Source organism: Poecilia reticulata, linkage group LG3, assembly GCF_000633615.1.
Source record: "Poecilia reticulata strain Guanapo linkage group LG3, Guppy_female_1.0+MT, whole genome shotgun sequence".
Lineage (NCBI taxonomy): Eukaryota > Metazoa > Chordata > Actinopteri > Cyprinodontiformes > Poeciliidae > Poecilia > Poecilia reticulata.
Genome location: NC_024333.1, coordinates 29,309,301 through 29,326,290, shown reverse-complemented (window position 1 = coordinate 29,326,290; position 16,990 = coordinate 29,309,301). Strand labels below are relative to the sequence as shown.

Here is a 16,990-nt window from a genome sequence, read left to right as displayed (position 1 = left end):
GCCTTTGCTTCATTCCTCCTCTTCCAGCTCCCTGCAGGCCCAGCATGTGTGGCCATCTTCCCTCTATAGATAGAAGGGGAGGAGCATATGGCAGTGATGAGACCATGCTGATGTCAGTCACATGTCTTGCGTGCAGGATTTTTGCCTATCACATGGTAGCGTGATGAGAGGGAGAGGCACTGGGAAGAAGAGGGCTGATAATGGTCCACAAGGAAATCTTAAGAGGATGGTAAAGACTTGAGGATTCATGAGAAGTGTGTGGAAGGATGGAAGCAGAAGGTTGAAGAAAGAAAGAAACTTACAAAATCTTCACTTTTTCATATTTTATATATAAATCACAAGCATTAATGTATTTATTGGACTTTATACACTAAACAAAGTCTTTTGCAAATGAAATTCTGATTTGTGGACCTTTCTATAATTTTATCTTAGTATAAATAGAGCTGGTAAGTGAAGTCCTGACAGGTATTTTTAGTTGACTATCAGAAACATCAGATAAACACAGAGGACCACAGTTGGTCAAGAATAATATCTCACCCTTAACACATACAGAAAATATGAATATAGCATAACTGCAAACATACCAAGCCATGAATCCACCTAAGCTAGGTGGAAAGGGAGAGAATTATTCAGAGGAGCAGTATAGACTCTGGAAGGACACTCTGCAGAGATCCATGGCTCAGACAGAATATGTTGACTGGACAACTATTAAAGATGGATTCCACAAATCTGGCCACTAAGGATGAGTAGAAAGAGAACTTTGTGCACGGTTAAAAAATAAAGTGGAAAAGGTATCAACATACTTTAGTGATGCTTCTTTTTAGCAGAAATAGAAAAGCTGGAATTGGTAGACTAGTAGATAATGTCCATCTGACTGAACTTGAGCTGATTTGCTAAGTAAAATGAGCAATAATTTCAGTCTTTAGATCTACAGTACTGGTAAAAACCCTTGCAGTACTAAATGGAGCAAAACTTAGATTTTGGACTGCATTAAATCAGGGAGCTGAATACATATGTGATAATATTTGTGACCTTTATCTGTAAAGTAATCTTTAAACCATTTGTCCTCATCCTTTCACATCAACGTGGTTCACAAGTATATTAAACTGCAATAAAATTACACTTCTGGCTGTTAAGTGACAAAATGTGACAGTTCAAGATGTGTGGATCCTTTTGGTAAGGCTCTGACTGCAAATTAATGCTGTAATGGAACCAGTTTAACAAAAATCTCAATGAATAGTAATTTATTGCATATACATATTTTTTAATTGAGCTTTAAGGCTGACAGATCTTCGTCTGGTTGGCAAGCTCCGTGTCTGAACAGAAGGGAAATGAAGTAGGGGGTATGAAGAGGTGGTGTGTAGGGGTGCTGTTCAAAAGGAGGAGGTGGAAATGATAAAAGAATAATAGCTGTTGGTGTGTTTGTGTTTTTCCTCTCAGTGTATAATGCGTCTGCCCATTCAGGAAGGACGCTTTGAAGTGTACGCAGATTCTCCAAGCTGCAAGAGGAGATTGAAGCTGTTGGTTGAAGGCTCTTGCCTCTTTTATTTCCACCCTTCCCTTACCTGCTCCCCTTCCTGCTCTTAATTATTTAGTCTGCCCTGCCTCTTCTTTGGTTTGTACTGCCTCCACGATGAAGAGGACAAGGAGATGGAGGGGGGCATCAGGCGGAGGTGGGGGTAGATGTAGTGCAGCTCTGTTGCTTAGCAGTAGAGTATCACTGTGATCACCCCCAACCACCACCTCTCCACCTCTCTCCAACTCCCCCCTCTCTGGCTTTATTTGCTTCCCCATCCTTGTGTATGCATGTTGCGAGTGTGCATGTGTGTGTGATGACAGAATAGGCTGTGACACTAGAGCTGTATTAAGTGTAGCTCTGTTCCCCAGGCTGAGTGGGCTGCTATTGATTGGCCTAGTCTTGTAGGGGAGAGTAATGGCTCTCTGAGGTGAGGTGGTGAGGGGGGGAGGATTAGGCCACTAATTGCTATTGTGCAGACAAGATATGACTGCCCCCATCCCAACCCCATCCACCACTCACACATCTGCACCCCTTATCTCTGCTTTCCTCTCCCGTCTCTTACCTTTCTCTTTTTTTTAAACTAATCACTCCCAATCTCCCATCCTTTTTCATTTTCATGTCTCTCCACACATGTCACTACCATCTCTTCATCACACGTCTTTTTTCATGCTGTCCCCTGCCAGTCCTGCCGCTCCACCACTCACACACAGATTTTTTTTTCTTTTCTTTTTTTTTTTAAGTTAGAAATCACCTCAATGCTATCATTGATCCCTTCAATAGTAAAATTTTCCCCCCATGTCTTCACGGCCCCTACCGTGAAATGACGACGTCTGTTGTTATGGTTATGTTACCATGGAAACCAAAGCAGAGAAGAAATTTGGATAGAAGGCAGACCAGAAACCGACCCGGGGTTTCTGCTCCTTACAAATTCAAAAATAAGCACACTGTTGCATGAAAACGTGCTACCTGCGCGCCAACGCTCTCATCTCTCATTGTCCTTTCGGCAGCGCCGTCCCACTGAGAGGGTTGTGACCCAGTTTGACTGTGTAATGCTGTACTTCCTCTGAGAGTTGGTGATATACAGCACACTGCACTGTCATAAGAAGGGGAGAGAGGCTTGTAGAAGAAGAACAAAGACAGCTTATCAGTAAAAAAAAAAAAGCGGGAAGACAGGAACATCAATAAAGGAAGATAGAAGGATAGGAACAGTAGAAAGAGGATGTTGTTGGGAGCAACAGAAGGCTACCGGGGCGGAGGTTAAGGTTGTTATGGTTAGGAAGATGAAAGTCTAAACAAAGGCATGTGAACATGGGGGCATCATATTGGAGGTTTTGTAGCCAGGGAGAGAGAAAGCGAGATGTGCTGAAAGTGAGGCATGTGACCAGTCCGTGACCCCGCGCTACAGGGTTTCCCTGGAGGGCTTTGTTAATGTGGCACAGCTACATCACAGCAGAGGAGCTCATTGGACTAGCTTTTCACCACCTGCTGTGCATGTGTATGTATGGAGGAAAGGAGGGAACGGGTCGTAGGCACATATGTGCCTGTAAGCACATATGTGCATATAAATACAGTACTTGTGTTGACATCCATTCAGTGTGTTCTTATTATGTCCTGCAAATCTTGACCAATTAAACTGAATCAAACATGCCCATCCAACTTGAAAAAAATATAGCATCCCTTGCAAAATAATATATAGCATCCCTTGGTAAAATTGCAAGCAAAATATTGCATTTAAAATTAGGTTTTATGTCACTCCCAAGCGATCTCATAATTGTGAAGTGGAAGACAAGGCATACATGCTTTTCAACATTTTTTAAGATACAACATTTGAACTTTTTGACCTGCATATGTGTTCCAACTACCTTTAGATATTATTTAAGTAGTAAACAGTTGGTCTAACTGTGTTTAATTTAGCCTCTGTATAAATACAGTAATTCTATGAAGGCCTCAGAGGTTTGCTAGAGAACATTTCTGAACTAACATTATTGGGTTAAGTTGTGATCAAATTAAAGGCAGGTTTTGGTTACAAAACAGTATCCCAAGTTTTGAACATCTAACAGTTCAATCCATCATGCAGAAATAGAAAGAATATTGTGCAACTGCTAACCCTTCAAGGCTGGGCAAGGATAGCATTAATCAGAACAGAAACCAAGAGGCCCAGGGTGTCTGGAGAATTTCCAGAGATCCACTGCTCTGATGGGAGAATCTTTTGATAGGACAAGGACAAGTGTTAGTTGTGCACTTTATGGCAGACTTTAAAGAAAAAGACATTGTTGAACAAAAGCTATAGTCTCGTACAAAATTTGTCATAAACTATGTAGGGCACACAGTATAGAAGAAGATGCTCTGGTCAAATGAGACCAAAGTTTAACTTTTTGGCCCACATGCAAATAATAAAACGGGGTGATCGTAACATCGGTGGATGCTGTTCTTCAGCAGAGAAAAGGAAGCAGTTGAGAGTTGATGGGACATTTGCTGACAATTAAAAAAAACAGTTAAGAGGCTTCAAAATATTTGCCACTGGGATGAAAATGATCATCCAGCTAAACAGTAAACATACAACTAGAGCTGCAATGGAAGAATTCGGATCAAAGCATATTCATGTGTTAAACTAGTGAAATCAGAACCAAAATCCCATTGAGAATTTGTGGGATTTGAAAATTTGAGACTTGAAAATTTTCAAGACTTGAAAATTTCTACTTAGACATTCTCCAGCCAATCTGAGTCACCCTGAGTTATTTTGGAAAGTAGAGTAAACATGTCTGCCTATAAATGTGCAAAGCTGGTACAGATGTTCCCCAAATGACTTCCTGCTGCAACTGCAGTGAAAGGTGGGTGGGAGGCAGATCTGAAACTGGCCTGGTGAATAGTATTGACTCATTGAGGCTGAATGCATACGCATATCACACGTAAATGATACACGTATCATTTTCTATTTAAATTTTTAAAAACAATGTAAAACTATGCATCAATTTCCTTCCTCTTCATTATTCATCCCGCTGTGTCTGTCTGTCATAAAAAGTTCGAACAAAATATGTCATATGGATTTATTTATGATAAATTTCATGTCAGAGTGCAACTTGTTTCAAGTGTTACATCTGGCTTCCCCCCCCCCCCTTGTTTTTCTTCTTAGAAAAAAATCTTTCTCAGCAGGTGATATTTTTCTGACTTTATTTGTTTTGTGTTTATTTTTCTTCAGCTGCATCCTCCATCAGCAGTGAGTCATCTCCAGTCTCCTCTCCAGCCACCAACCACAGCTCTCCAGTCAGTACACCCAAGAGAGGTCCTCTTGGTCCAGGACCTGTGCTGGTTCCCCCAGCAGGTCACAGTGTGCCAAACACTCCGCCTGTAGTCACCATAGCTCCTACAAAAACAAGCAACGGCCTGTGGAGGAACGAGGGCCGTCAGGTAAATTAACATTTAAAAAGCCTTTCACGCTGACATTGAGTGTATAGGTTTTTTTTCCCCCCACATATTTAGTTGCTGTTGCTTGCTTCAAATGCCTTTTTTTCCCTGATTCTTACTGTTGTGTTCAAATCTTCTCATTGTTCATCTTGCCTTCAAGCACAATCTAAGCACACCAGATGGACTTTTCAGGCTTCAGTGGATTTTCTTGCAGCATGCAGCTCATGATGTGTCAGTATATACTTGACATATGTGTCTGTGACATAGCTGGCAGGTCTATGAGTGTAGCTCCACCAACTCACTGGCTCCATACATTAAACAATGGCAGCTGCCACTGGGACAGCGAGGTGACGGCAATAATGGCAGCCAACATCTGTGCCTCTCTGTGCCCACTCCCAGTCTGTCCTCGGATCAGTCTCTCCCTGGTCTTGGGGTTAAGACTGGTAGTCCTCCAACCTAACCCTCGGCAGTCAAAAGGATCCTCAGCGCCATCAACCCGACGCACGCTCTTAAGTAGCGTTGTGGAAGAGAGAGAAAGTGGGAGAGCTGCTTGCTTTGATAAGAAGTGGATTATGGATTATGGCTGTACTTTAAGGCTTCTTATCTCAGCTCGAGGCTAATGGTTAAGGCCAAGTGCACGGTCATGAACAGCACTCAACAACATGCGGAAATTCTCTGAGACATTTGGATGATTCCCTGGGGATAGACAGAAGAGGGACAGTTAGCGTTGGGCAAAGAGGTCAGTTAACAACAATGTGCGATGTTGTTTGGGCCATTGTCCTCTCCTCTGAATACCCCCCTGAACCTCGCAATCTGCAACCACAGCTTTGTCAAAATGACCTGACTGCAGTTCAAGGGTCAGCCAGTGCAAGGAGGGACCGGATGAATGAAGCTGTCCTCAGGAAAAAAATTCATAATATTTGCCATTCTTGCAACAAAGCAGCTTCACATAGCAGTAGGAAAAAATATATCATAAAAAGCCCCCGCCATACCTTAGTGTGTGCACCGCTTATGTTTCCTAAGCGAATGCACATATGTGTGCTTTTGCATGGCTGCTGTGATTGTATATCTACGAGGTCACACTGAAACCGAAGAGGTCAGGTCACTGGGTTTGCGCTATCCCCAAAAGCAGTTGAAGGCCACGTTGCCAAAGAATGAAGAGGTTAAGGGAGGTGATGGTGGCAAGAGGTTAGGCTAAGGGGTCAAAGGTTGGGGTTGAACAGCAGGGGAGATGCATCGTGAAAGCCAGCATCATCGCATCTACGACATTTCTGCTGCAACCATTAAGCAAACCTCAGGACTATAAAAGCACACATCACGAAAATATTTTTTCACAAAGATGGTGTATCAGGCTTTTTTAATACAGGGTAGCTCTCTATGGTTACAAAAAGACGAAATGGTTTCATTCAGAAGCACAAGTTTGTTTTCTGCATCCCTTGTAAAGTGTCTGATAAACATTTTTTTTTTTTTTTTCTGTGGGCAAAAATGTTTGTGTCCTCCTTTGTGCATTAGAAGGGTATTTTAGAATCTCATGCTGAGATATGAGTCTGTCTTTCAGAGGTGGGGGTGACAGGCAGCGCAGTGAAGTAGGGAGGCCTTGGTGCGTTGGCATTTTGCTTTAATGACTGCGGGAGTCTGCTCCCGCTGCTGCCTGTAATTGCTTTATAATTGGCAATTTGGATTCATGGCTCCATCTGAGAGGCATAAACGAGCACTCTACAATGCGCGGGGTCTCCCACCCTAGCGGAGGGTTACAGGGGCCTAGATTGCACAGAGGAAGATGGTTGTTAATGGATGTGTCTTTGTAGTGTGAGTGCTTGTGTTTGTTAGTGTGTGCAAAGTGACAAGCTACTGGTAAAGATTGCATTTTCAATAAGGAAGAACTCAAATGGTGTGACTGGTTGGAAGTGAGTGTAGGTGCCTGAGTGACTAAGTGCTGTGGGCCTTACCAAAGGTCTGACCTGTTACACCTACGCCTTTGCATACCCTTCTGACTGTGCATCTACATACATACCGCAGAATCCCAAGGACCAAGGTCAGGAAACGGAGATGAACAGAGTCTCAAAGCTGTGTTTTAAGGAGATATTATAACGAGGCATTGGTCAGTGTTTAAAGTGGATGTGTGTACAAAGTATAGAGAAATGCTGATGAATGCTCAGTATGAAGGATTGCCTCAATGTTTGCTGTCTCCACATTCCTGCAAGAGGAATTCCTGCAAAGATAGTGACTTGATGTAGTTTCCTAGTGTTTCTTAAACAAAGTTTTACTAATGACCATAATAGAAACCCTTGACTGCTTTAATTAAGTGCTTTAAAACTACTTTGCAGTGAATTAGTGCATTACAAAGAAACTGAATTAAAATGTATTTATTTAAAGCAGTGCTTCATGCCCCCACCTGTTGCTGTGCACTGCCAATCAACTGGGTGAGAAAAGGTTCTTAAACATTTCCTCTGTTTATAAACAAGACACATTTGTCTGCTTGAAAAGTATTTTCCATTGCAAAAAAGACGGAGTGTGAGATAAATGACACCCATCACTCTAATTAACATAAAACTGCAGGTAGGCTAGCTGCACATAGCCCAGATAATTAACAAGGTAATGCCATTTTATTATAAATAATACTATAATTAATGTTCTTTTTACAGCAGGAGGATTGTATGTTCTCTTTTTAAAACATTTAGCATTGTGTTAAGATTTTTCAAAAGATGTTCTTAAACGCTGTCATATTGAGGAAATCTTATAACAAATGCTTTCTTGTAATATCACATTTTGTTTTTATCTTCCGTGTACGATTGATTGGCTCACTTTTAGTGGCCCGATAGGTTGTAAAACAAGAAATCGAACCAGCTAATATGCAGCGACAACAGCTTAATTATTGCTGTTCCATCTTCTTATAAGATTTGTGTGAAAATAGTTGAAAAGGAACAGTTGATTCGATTTCAGTGGCAATTTGTGTCTGGAGATTGGACCAATTCACAGTAATTGCATCACAGCTGTGGTGGTGAAAAGATGCCTCTGTGACGCACTCATAGTGCCTGATGCGGAACACGGTTCAACTTTTTCATACCAATTGCTGGTTAACAGACAGTGTGAGGTCATCTACAAAATGGCTTCATCAGCAGTGGGATGTATGGTGTCAATTCATGTTTGCTATCATCTGGGATTTAGGCGGATTCAAAGTGCAGCAGCTTAATAAATAGTGTATATGTGACGAGAATAAGGCAAAAATAAAAGGTAATGTCATATATGGGTAGATGTTTCCTCAACATAAATTTGCATCATAGTACCAGTGATGTAAAAGAAAAAAAAACTTATCAACTCATCCAGATCGATGAATTGCAACTTGTTTGCAAGGCACAGTCCATTAGGTATGGGTCAGTATGTAACTCTTACACGTTGATAACCTTGAGAAAGACGGAATGTTTTACAGGACATACCAATAAAGAAAAATGTATAATCAACATATTTAAGTTTAAAAATTGTTCCTGCTGCTGCAAAATATTCTGACATATTTACTAATGCATAAAGCTTCCCAATATATTGATTTGCAGTCATTACTTCTACCCGAGTGTGTGCATTATTACAATTGCAAGTGAGTGATTGGATGTGATATTTGGGAGACTCTGTAATTTCTGTTGCCACGCATTAAAATGCTATTTTCCAGTACTTTTAAACCACAAATGTTTATGGTTTTGAAACCATAACTTCAGTGCTAAAAGTAGAGGGAAGCACTGTGCATTATTGCATAATTCAAGGTGCAAATTTTGGTTTATAACACAAATGGAAAAGGAATGATTTACTTTTGAACTTCTCATTGATCATGGCATAAAGTTGAGTGACTTTTTGTGCACTTACTGTTTTGTGGTTTGCAGAGTCATGTTCTAACTCAGTTCACTTCTTCTCTAACTACTCCTAAATGTTTTATGCATGTCCATGTAATCGTCTACTGTCTGATCATTCTTTTGGTGAACCAGTGTAGAGTAAAACATCGATGTTCTGCTCATTGTTGATAAGGGTGCAAAGTAGTCGTCATGATATTTGCACTCTGTTATAGCTAACAAAATCTGGCTTACACAGATCTTGATGTTTATCAAACTGGGGAAAAATAATTGCCTTTTAATAGTCCATTCATAAGAAAGGACAAATTGGCATCCAAAAATATTGCCATATTTAATCAAACTTTGTAACTGGCAAGTTATACGATACAAACTGTTTTAATCTTTTGACATGATTGAATCAACAATTGAAGAAGAACTGAAACTTTTGCCACATCCGAAAATATTGGGTGTTTTCCATTTTTGTCAAGTTTGTTGTATTTATCTGCTTCTTCAGACACAAAATAAATCTGAATATTTTAGGACTGGAGGAAGTATCCATAAACTGCTGATAGCGACATATTTTGACATCACTATCCCTCTTTTCCACATGGCTGCTGAGGCCCTCGCCGGACGTCCACCTTCTCTCACTGCTCATAAAGCTTTAAAAGGGATTGGGCTGGGGTCGAGGAGACTGTGCTTGCTTTGGGGGGGAATAAAGTACCACGTTGTTTAGTGGAGCGCAGCAAACTGCTTGGAGTAAATAGCTGCATTAGACTACTGGAAAGTGCGAGAGGGGGTTTAAACAAAGGGTCATGTTAGGAGTCTGACCATTAGAGGCATTTAAGATTGGATGTTGGTGCATCAGTGTCAGCCTGGGTCAGTAGCTGTGGAGTTAATGGTTCAGTAAATGGGATTTGTTTTATCAGAGGCAGTGGTGAGAGAGGCGGCGGTACTGCTGTAAGGTCTTCTACTCCCAGGGAACCCAGAGGTTAATTTAGTGGGTTCAAGAACTGCCAACTCCTCCTGCTCACTGTCTTTATGGCCTCATCTTGTTTTTCCCTGTCTCCCCTCTTTCTCCTCCTACTTGTTCTCTTGCCAATCTTAAGTCTGGTTTTGCGAGATGTCTGATAAATGCTCCTTCTTTCCCAGGAAAACCTTGACAGTACTTCCTCCTTTGAGCAATTTCTTTGTATAACTCAGGAGTGTAAAAATCTCTCCTCTGCTCTTGCGTTTGTAGGCCGAGGAAAACCAAAGCTTCAGAAAACGCACTCCCACTCCCTCAGCGGGATGTCTTTTGTAGCTCTGAAACGGTGTGTGCGCTCGCTGAGTGTTGGTGTGTGTTTGTTGTGGGATTGAAGAAGCGCTTGCTGCCAAAAGGAAAGGAAGAAGGGATGGAGGTGAAGGAAAAGAAGAAAGAAACAGGAGCAGAGGCATAGGGATGAAGCTTTTTGGACTTTGTTTTGGATACAACCACAGACTCTTACTCTCTTTATCTCGGATCAGAGTCATGATCATTTGCAACATCACCGTTCTCGTCGATCATACGGATGTCAGCTCTTGTTTACATTTAGTGAAAAAAGCTCTTCTTTTCTTTGCCTCTGTCCTCTTGCTTCTACTCTTTTACATTTCCTGTTAGAAATGTTAAGCCGTCTGTTTTTTAACAGAGGGTGCTGTGTAAGAAATGTTCTAAAAGTGCCTGAGGTAAGCAGACTGGGTGAGGGAGGCTACCACTCCACAAACAGGCCTATTATTTCTTCTATCTCCCCTCTCAAATGGCTGCTTCCATGAGCTGTGACAACCGTGACGGTCACAGGTCCCAGCGAACAATGACCAAGATTCTTTCCCTGTATCTCTGCAGGCTGACTCGGGGCCCCGTGGGGCCAGCAGGGAACGTCTGGCTGCGGAGGGGACCTTCTCCCAGGAAAAAGGTGGCCCCTCGGTCCCTGCTCACCTCCTGGGAAACCCCTATGCCTTTGGTCTCACCCCTGGTGCTGTCATGCAGGATTCACGGTTTCCGCCCCTTAAGTAAGCAAAAAATAATATTTTTTCTCACCTTTATCAAATCACTAAATCTGTGTTTAGCTTTACTACAGGAAGTAGCCGCTCACTTGGATGTTGTGATCAATAGCGTTTCTGATTTCAGACTCTCTGGAATAAGCAACTACAGCACACATTCATCTTTTTGACATTAGTGCTGAAAGCAATTAGTTCATGTCGTTTCTTATTGAATTCTGATGAATTTACACAATTATAAACGGAGAAAATAAAGCCAACTATATTTTCCTGCTGTGCCTCGCTTCTCCACCCGCCCCCTCCAGCCTGCCCAGACAGTTGCCTAATGCGGTGCCCCCTGGTGCTGTACCAGAGGAGTACCTCCGGAGTTTTCGGCCCTACGCCACAGCCGAGGATTCCCTCAGGATGCAGTCTCTGCCCCTTGGCCTGGACCCTGCAGCAGCAGCGGCTGCAGCCGCCTACTACCACCCAAGCTACCTGCCCCACCCCTCCTTCACGCCGTACAGGTAAGAATCTTATTTAATCCTTTTGTTGACTTTGCGGTTTCTCTCGGATTATTAATTGTGCAAAATTATTAATCAATATGTGTGTGTTGGTGCACACGCGTATGATTCTCGGTGTGGCAAATTATGAGCCTGCATATTCGGTGGCAGTGGTAATGCAAGCTGCATTAAACTTGAACACAAACTGCTGCATTTAGTCAGGCAAACTAGCAAGTAAAGACTGAAAAACTCCATTCTTGTACTGAGGTGGTACAGGTTCAGAGTTCAAAATGATAGATATACTCGCCTTCACTGGATAAGCTGATGCTAAAAGGATGGTGTTGAATATTTCTGGGTCTGCATTACCAAAATGCACTTAGAGTGAAGGAAGATGTCAATTAAGACTGTGGGCATTGGATTTAGATATTTTCTTTACCCAGATGCCATAAGCAACATTAAAACATGAATAGTTTTAGAGTTGTTTTACTACCAATGTATGCTTGAAGGTTTGTATTAAAGTAATGTCACCATAAATATAATTGTTTTTTTGTTGTTTTTTTTTTTGAACAAGGTTTTAATTTTTCTTAAATATTTTATTTGAAATTTCTAAATGAATTTCTATTTAAAAGAAAGCTGCCCAGTATATAAAATCACTGTAATCAGTGCAATGAAGCATGTCCAATATTCCCAAAGACTGCCTGAATCCATTTCTGAGGATCACATTTAGAGTTCAGTGCATTCACACTCTGTCACCCAGCAGCATGTTTGTCTAGTTGAATGGTCCCTCTTCCTTTGGTGCCCATACCTGATATAAACTTTAGTATGTGAGATGCTAAATCTCTGGAAAAGCTATGGAAACATTTTGATTACAGAAATGAAACAGAACAGTGGAGAAAAAAACTGGCGAATTGCAACGCATGTCATCATCGCAATCTTTATATAAAATGTTGTAATTGTGCATTTTTTCCAAATCTTGTGCAGCAACACTTTTAAATGCATTTCCCTCATGATTGTGTGCATGCTGAGAAGGACTTCTCTTGCTTTAGGCTCTCTCACTGGCTACATGCCCCTAGTCTGTCATCTAACATCATAGGACTGCAGTACCCATCACACACACTCCTCCATAATGGATTTAATGAGGGGTGGGCTGTGGATGTCACACACGTACACATAAGCTGTGCATCAACATCCAGCGCTGTCTTTTCATGGTTCCTGTGTGGTGATGGAGCTTAGCTGACAGATACTGCTGCCTCCTGGAAAAGATGGAAGACCCAGGGATGTCGCTTCTTTGGGAGAGGGAGGCAGACAGGTTAATGAAAGTAAAAGCTGCACTGTCACATGAGGAGACTGACTGACGTTCTTTTTCTTCTCCTTTTTTTTTTCTTGTAATCCTCGTATCCCAGGATGGATGACCCGTTCTGCCTCTCTGCTTTAAGGTCACCTTTCTATCCACTGCCAGCAGGGGGAGCTTTAACCCCCCTCCATCCTTCTGCTGTTCACATGCACCTACCAGGCGTCCGCTACCCTGGAGATTTTGCACACCCTTCATTATCAGCACTGCAGTCTGAGAGGTAAAGTCCCCCTTGGTAAATGCATAGAGCATATCTCAGCAGTGTGTCGCAATTACGTGTTGTCTTCTTCTAATTTTGCTGACATTGTTTTGTTTCCTTGTGCAATTTGTTTTTCCAGACTCCAGCTGGAAGATGAGCTGCGACAGCGTGAGAGGGAACGCGAACGAGAGCGCGAACGTGAAAAAGAAAGAGAGCGCGAGGCTGAGCGGGAGAAGGAGCGCGAGAGGGAACGCGAACGGGAACGGGAGAAGGAGCTCGAGAGGGAAAGGGAGCGCGAACGGGAACGGGAACGGGAGCGTGAGAGAGAGCGCGAGAAGGAAAAAGAGAGGGAGAAAGAGCTGGAGAGGCAGAAGGAGAGAGCTCTAAGAGAGAAGGAGCTGCAGGCATCCAAGGCCATGGAGAACCACTATCTGGCGGAGCTCCACTCCATGAGAGGACAGGAGGAGCGAAGCAAACCTGAGAGGCTGACCCCTAACCGGGCTGGTATGTGTCCGTGCTCCCCATGTCGCCTCCAAGAGCTGCAGTCACGTTGCTTATAAACACTGAAACAGCTTAGATCAAACTTATGCTCAATATTTTCTGAAAACAAATGGATATGCTGACCTCTGGACAAAACCAGTTTACAGATGGGCTTATCGTTTACAGTGAGGAAGAAAGTTAAAAAAAAAAACTTATTTTAATAAATTCTTATTTTGTATGGATTTATTACTGAATAGTCAGGATCTCACAAGCAAAAAATATAGTTTTAAAAACAAAACACATTGAGTAGGCCACTTCATACATCAGTTACAATATGGAACATAGCACTAGGACTGTACTAAATCACAGTTTGAATGAAGCATTTATTGTTGCTCTCATGGTAGCAGCAGATGTTTGTTTTTGTTTTGTTTTTTTTGCTTTAAATGTAAGTTGTTTCTCTCGCCATATCCTCTGGATGAAAGATTTTAGAAAAGTCCTCAGCTAAGCACAATCGGCTTGTCTTACTTAATGTTGGGTATGTATGATCATAACACTTTGTACCTTACTATATAAATAGGTTTGGTGAAATGAATCAGATTCATTTATACTGAATTTGGATTCATGGAGCTTGATATAAATTGGATTTATTTGTTTTCAGATTACATTTGTAATTTACTTCTACATAAATTAAACTGAGTTGTAGGGAGTTGAACTAAGGAGTAAAAATAGTTGGAACAATTGCATCAACTGTTTCGGGTTATTCTCACTAGATGACTAATTTCAGTCAAATACCTATTTTTATCCGGTGCACAAAATAAAATTGCTTATTTTAAATGTTTGCTTAAGCAGACATAGGTTCTTCAAATTAGTGAGAACAAATATGTAACCTGCAAGTCTTTAAAGTGGCCTGATGATTATATTGATTTTGCTTCAACAGTTTTAATCTTTATTTTAATTTTGCATGTGTTGCAAAAAAACAAAACACATCAACTATGCAAATGAGATGCATGCTGAAGTGACAAGCTAGCAAAATATGATAAAATATATTGTTCACTAATGATAAAAGATCATGACAGTGTAGCATTTACCTGATGTTATGAGCAAAGCACACTTTATTAAGACATGACACCTTACTTTATGAATTGAACTAAAAGAGATTATTAAGTAGTTGCTATTTGTACATATTTACATTTTTATATAAATGTATAAAAAATTATTCTTGCTGTCTTTGCTGCAGAGAAAGCCAAAGAGCCTGCTCTTCCAGCTCCCAAACCAGTACCGCCTGGAATCCACCCATCAATGGTCCAACCCCATCATCACGTTTCCAGTCTGATCTCCAACCATGCCCTCTACATGGGCTCTGGCGCTGTGGGCACGGGACTCGCCGCCTCATTGATCACGCATAGGGCCAACGAGGAGGAGAGATGGTTGGCACGGCAACGCAGGCTGAGGCAGGAGAAAGAGGATCGCCAGTCCCAGGTGTCTGAATTCCGCCAGCAGGTTCTGGAGCAGCATCTGGACCTGAGCCGGCCCGCTGACGTACCGGATCACAGGACAGACTCTCACAGGTGAGCTAACACTCTCCAGCCACGTGCCGTGGCAGTGCCTTCATGATTTCTTTCGGTGATTGCACAATTGTTTTTTTTTTCCTCTTATCTGATGAAAACAAAGCGTTCTGGGATCTGTTGCAACAAAACGCACAAATAGTGAGATTTTTGTTCACTTCTGTCAGCCTGTCGGGACAGTGATTGCTGTGTTCTGCAGTTCTAAATCCAGGCTGGCATTGAGTTTGGCTTAGGCAGTTCCAGGAAAAAGATGAACCATTTCTGGAACATGACATCTGCTCTACTTCCCTTTAGACTTCCTTCTAGTGTTGCAACGAAGAAAAGACTACTACTGATGACGGTAGTAACATTGAATCCTTATAACTCCTGTTTATGAGCAGGAATTGATAAGGGTTTCAAACATGCAGGGAGTCAGACGACTTGGACACACACAAAGGCCTAATCCTCTCAACCATACACAGGATTAGCCTGGTACCTACCTCTCATTGTGAGGGTGGCTGTGTTTGTGTTGCTCGTGATTCAGAGGTAAGGGTTGTGGTTAATGCTGGCAGGAGTGGAGAGACACATGCACACGCACGCACGCACACACACACACACACACACACACGCTATCAGTAACCCTTCAGTGTAATCACATAATCACAGCTCAAAGGCTGCAGATTGCAGATAAGACGCAGTTTGCTTATTCACATACACCCAAACAGCGTGTATAGATAATTAAACTAGTCATGCAGTGTGTGTAATACTTCCACATTTTCATTTGGAAATATATTTGGGAATAAAGAAATGTCCATCAGTCAACTGTTCTTCCTTCTTGCCTGTTACCATTAATTTAGCAACTCTATAACAGTTTTTAGTACTGTTATAATTTGTTTGTTGTTTATAAAATTAATTTGTTTTACCATTCATGTGTTGATGTTTTCTTTTCTGGCACCTCATCAGGAGGACTTTTCCACTGGCCTCTTCTTTCATACACAGCTCTCTGCTGTGCATGCCTCACTACAAAGGCCTAACAGATAAAAAAAGCAGCCTGTGTGTTGGGAGGAAAGTGTGTGCCTTGGCCACATCCTCACTCTGCTCAGGGCTACTCTGTCTGGGTTTGATAACGCTGCAGTGCAGACACACTGACAGGGCTGAGAGGAAGCAGGCACAGCACATGGGCTCTGCTGTGTGTCTCTGTTCTGTGTGTTTGATAGGAAATACTTTTTTTTTTTTTTGGGGAGAGAAATTGAGTTTTATTTATGCATTTAACATCTTAAAATTTCCTGCCTGCAGGTCCATGCAAAACCACCACGAGCCAGGAAGCAGAGAACATCACCCCCACTTAGGCGCCCCTCCACCCCTCATCTCGCCCAAACCTCCACAGCCCCCACGTGAACACCACCCGCCACCTCCAACCACCCTGTGGAACCCCGCCTCTCTTATAGAAACTGCCTCAGAATCCAGACGTAGCCACGAGCCCTCAGGGATGGGCCACTTTGAGCTCAGTCGGGGCCCCCAGGGGCCCTCGAAATATGAAGACGGAACTCGAAGGAGAGACATGGCGGTGATTGAGAAATACCCACCTCACAGAACTCCCCTAGTGCTCTCTGAGCACGGAACCTTCCTTGCTGATCTGGAGAAATCCACCCAGTCCTTCCTCAGCCAGCAGAGGGCGTCCATGTCTTTGCCAAGTCAGTACGAAATGGAGGGAAGCTTAAAAATCCATGCTGGACTGAAGAACCTGCAGGGACATCCAGTGCACAGCAGGCATGGACAAAGTCTCGGAATGACGGCAGGAGCTGGGATCGGACCGCTAACCGCGCAGGGGCCGGGCCCAGACACGGCGCTGATCTATGATGAGTTCCTGCATCAGCACCGAAGGCCTGTCAGTAAGCTGGACCTGGAGGAGAAGAGGAGAAGGGAGGCCAGAGAGAAAGGTATTCATCACAGGAATACTTCCTGTTTGGAAGTAGAAGAGACTGGGATAAGATGAGCCGTTTTTCATATTTAGGATCACTACATCAAGGCAACATCAGTTTGATCGCTAACTTACTTATATTGTGCATCCCTTCAAGCTATCAGAATGAATGTACAGATGGCCATTTCGATAACATAGCATGTCCAATAAAGTTATCTCATGGCACAGCATAAACACACACACTCATCCTCCCATCAA

The 16,990-nt window shown here is 42.4% G+C and overlaps 1 protein-coding gene across 6 annotated transcripts in view; it reads left to right on the top strand.

Annotated features, from left to right (window-relative positions):
• The window catches only part of gse1b (Gse1 coiled-coil protein b), a 128,823-nt gene that overhangs the window by 106,517 nt on the left and 5,316 nt on the right, over nt 1-16,990 (top strand). For all 6 annotated transcript variants that reach the window (XM_008405919.2, XM_017304041.1, XM_008405916.2 and 3 more), the window contains exons 3-9: nt 4,719-4,927; nt 10,601-10,767; nt 11,061-11,261; nt 12,641-12,808; nt 12,927-13,291; nt 14,505-14,835; nt 16,108-16,751. In XM_008405919.2, the coding sequence (XP_008404141.1) occupies nt 4,719-4,927; nt 10,601-10,767; nt 11,061-11,261; nt 12,641-12,808; nt 12,927-13,291; nt 14,505-14,835; nt 16,108-16,751 (2,085 nt within the window). The remainder of the gene's footprint in view (nt 1-4,718; nt 4,928-10,600; nt 10,768-11,060; nt 11,262-12,640; nt 12,809-12,926; nt 13,292-14,504; nt 14,836-16,107; nt 16,752-16,990) is intronic.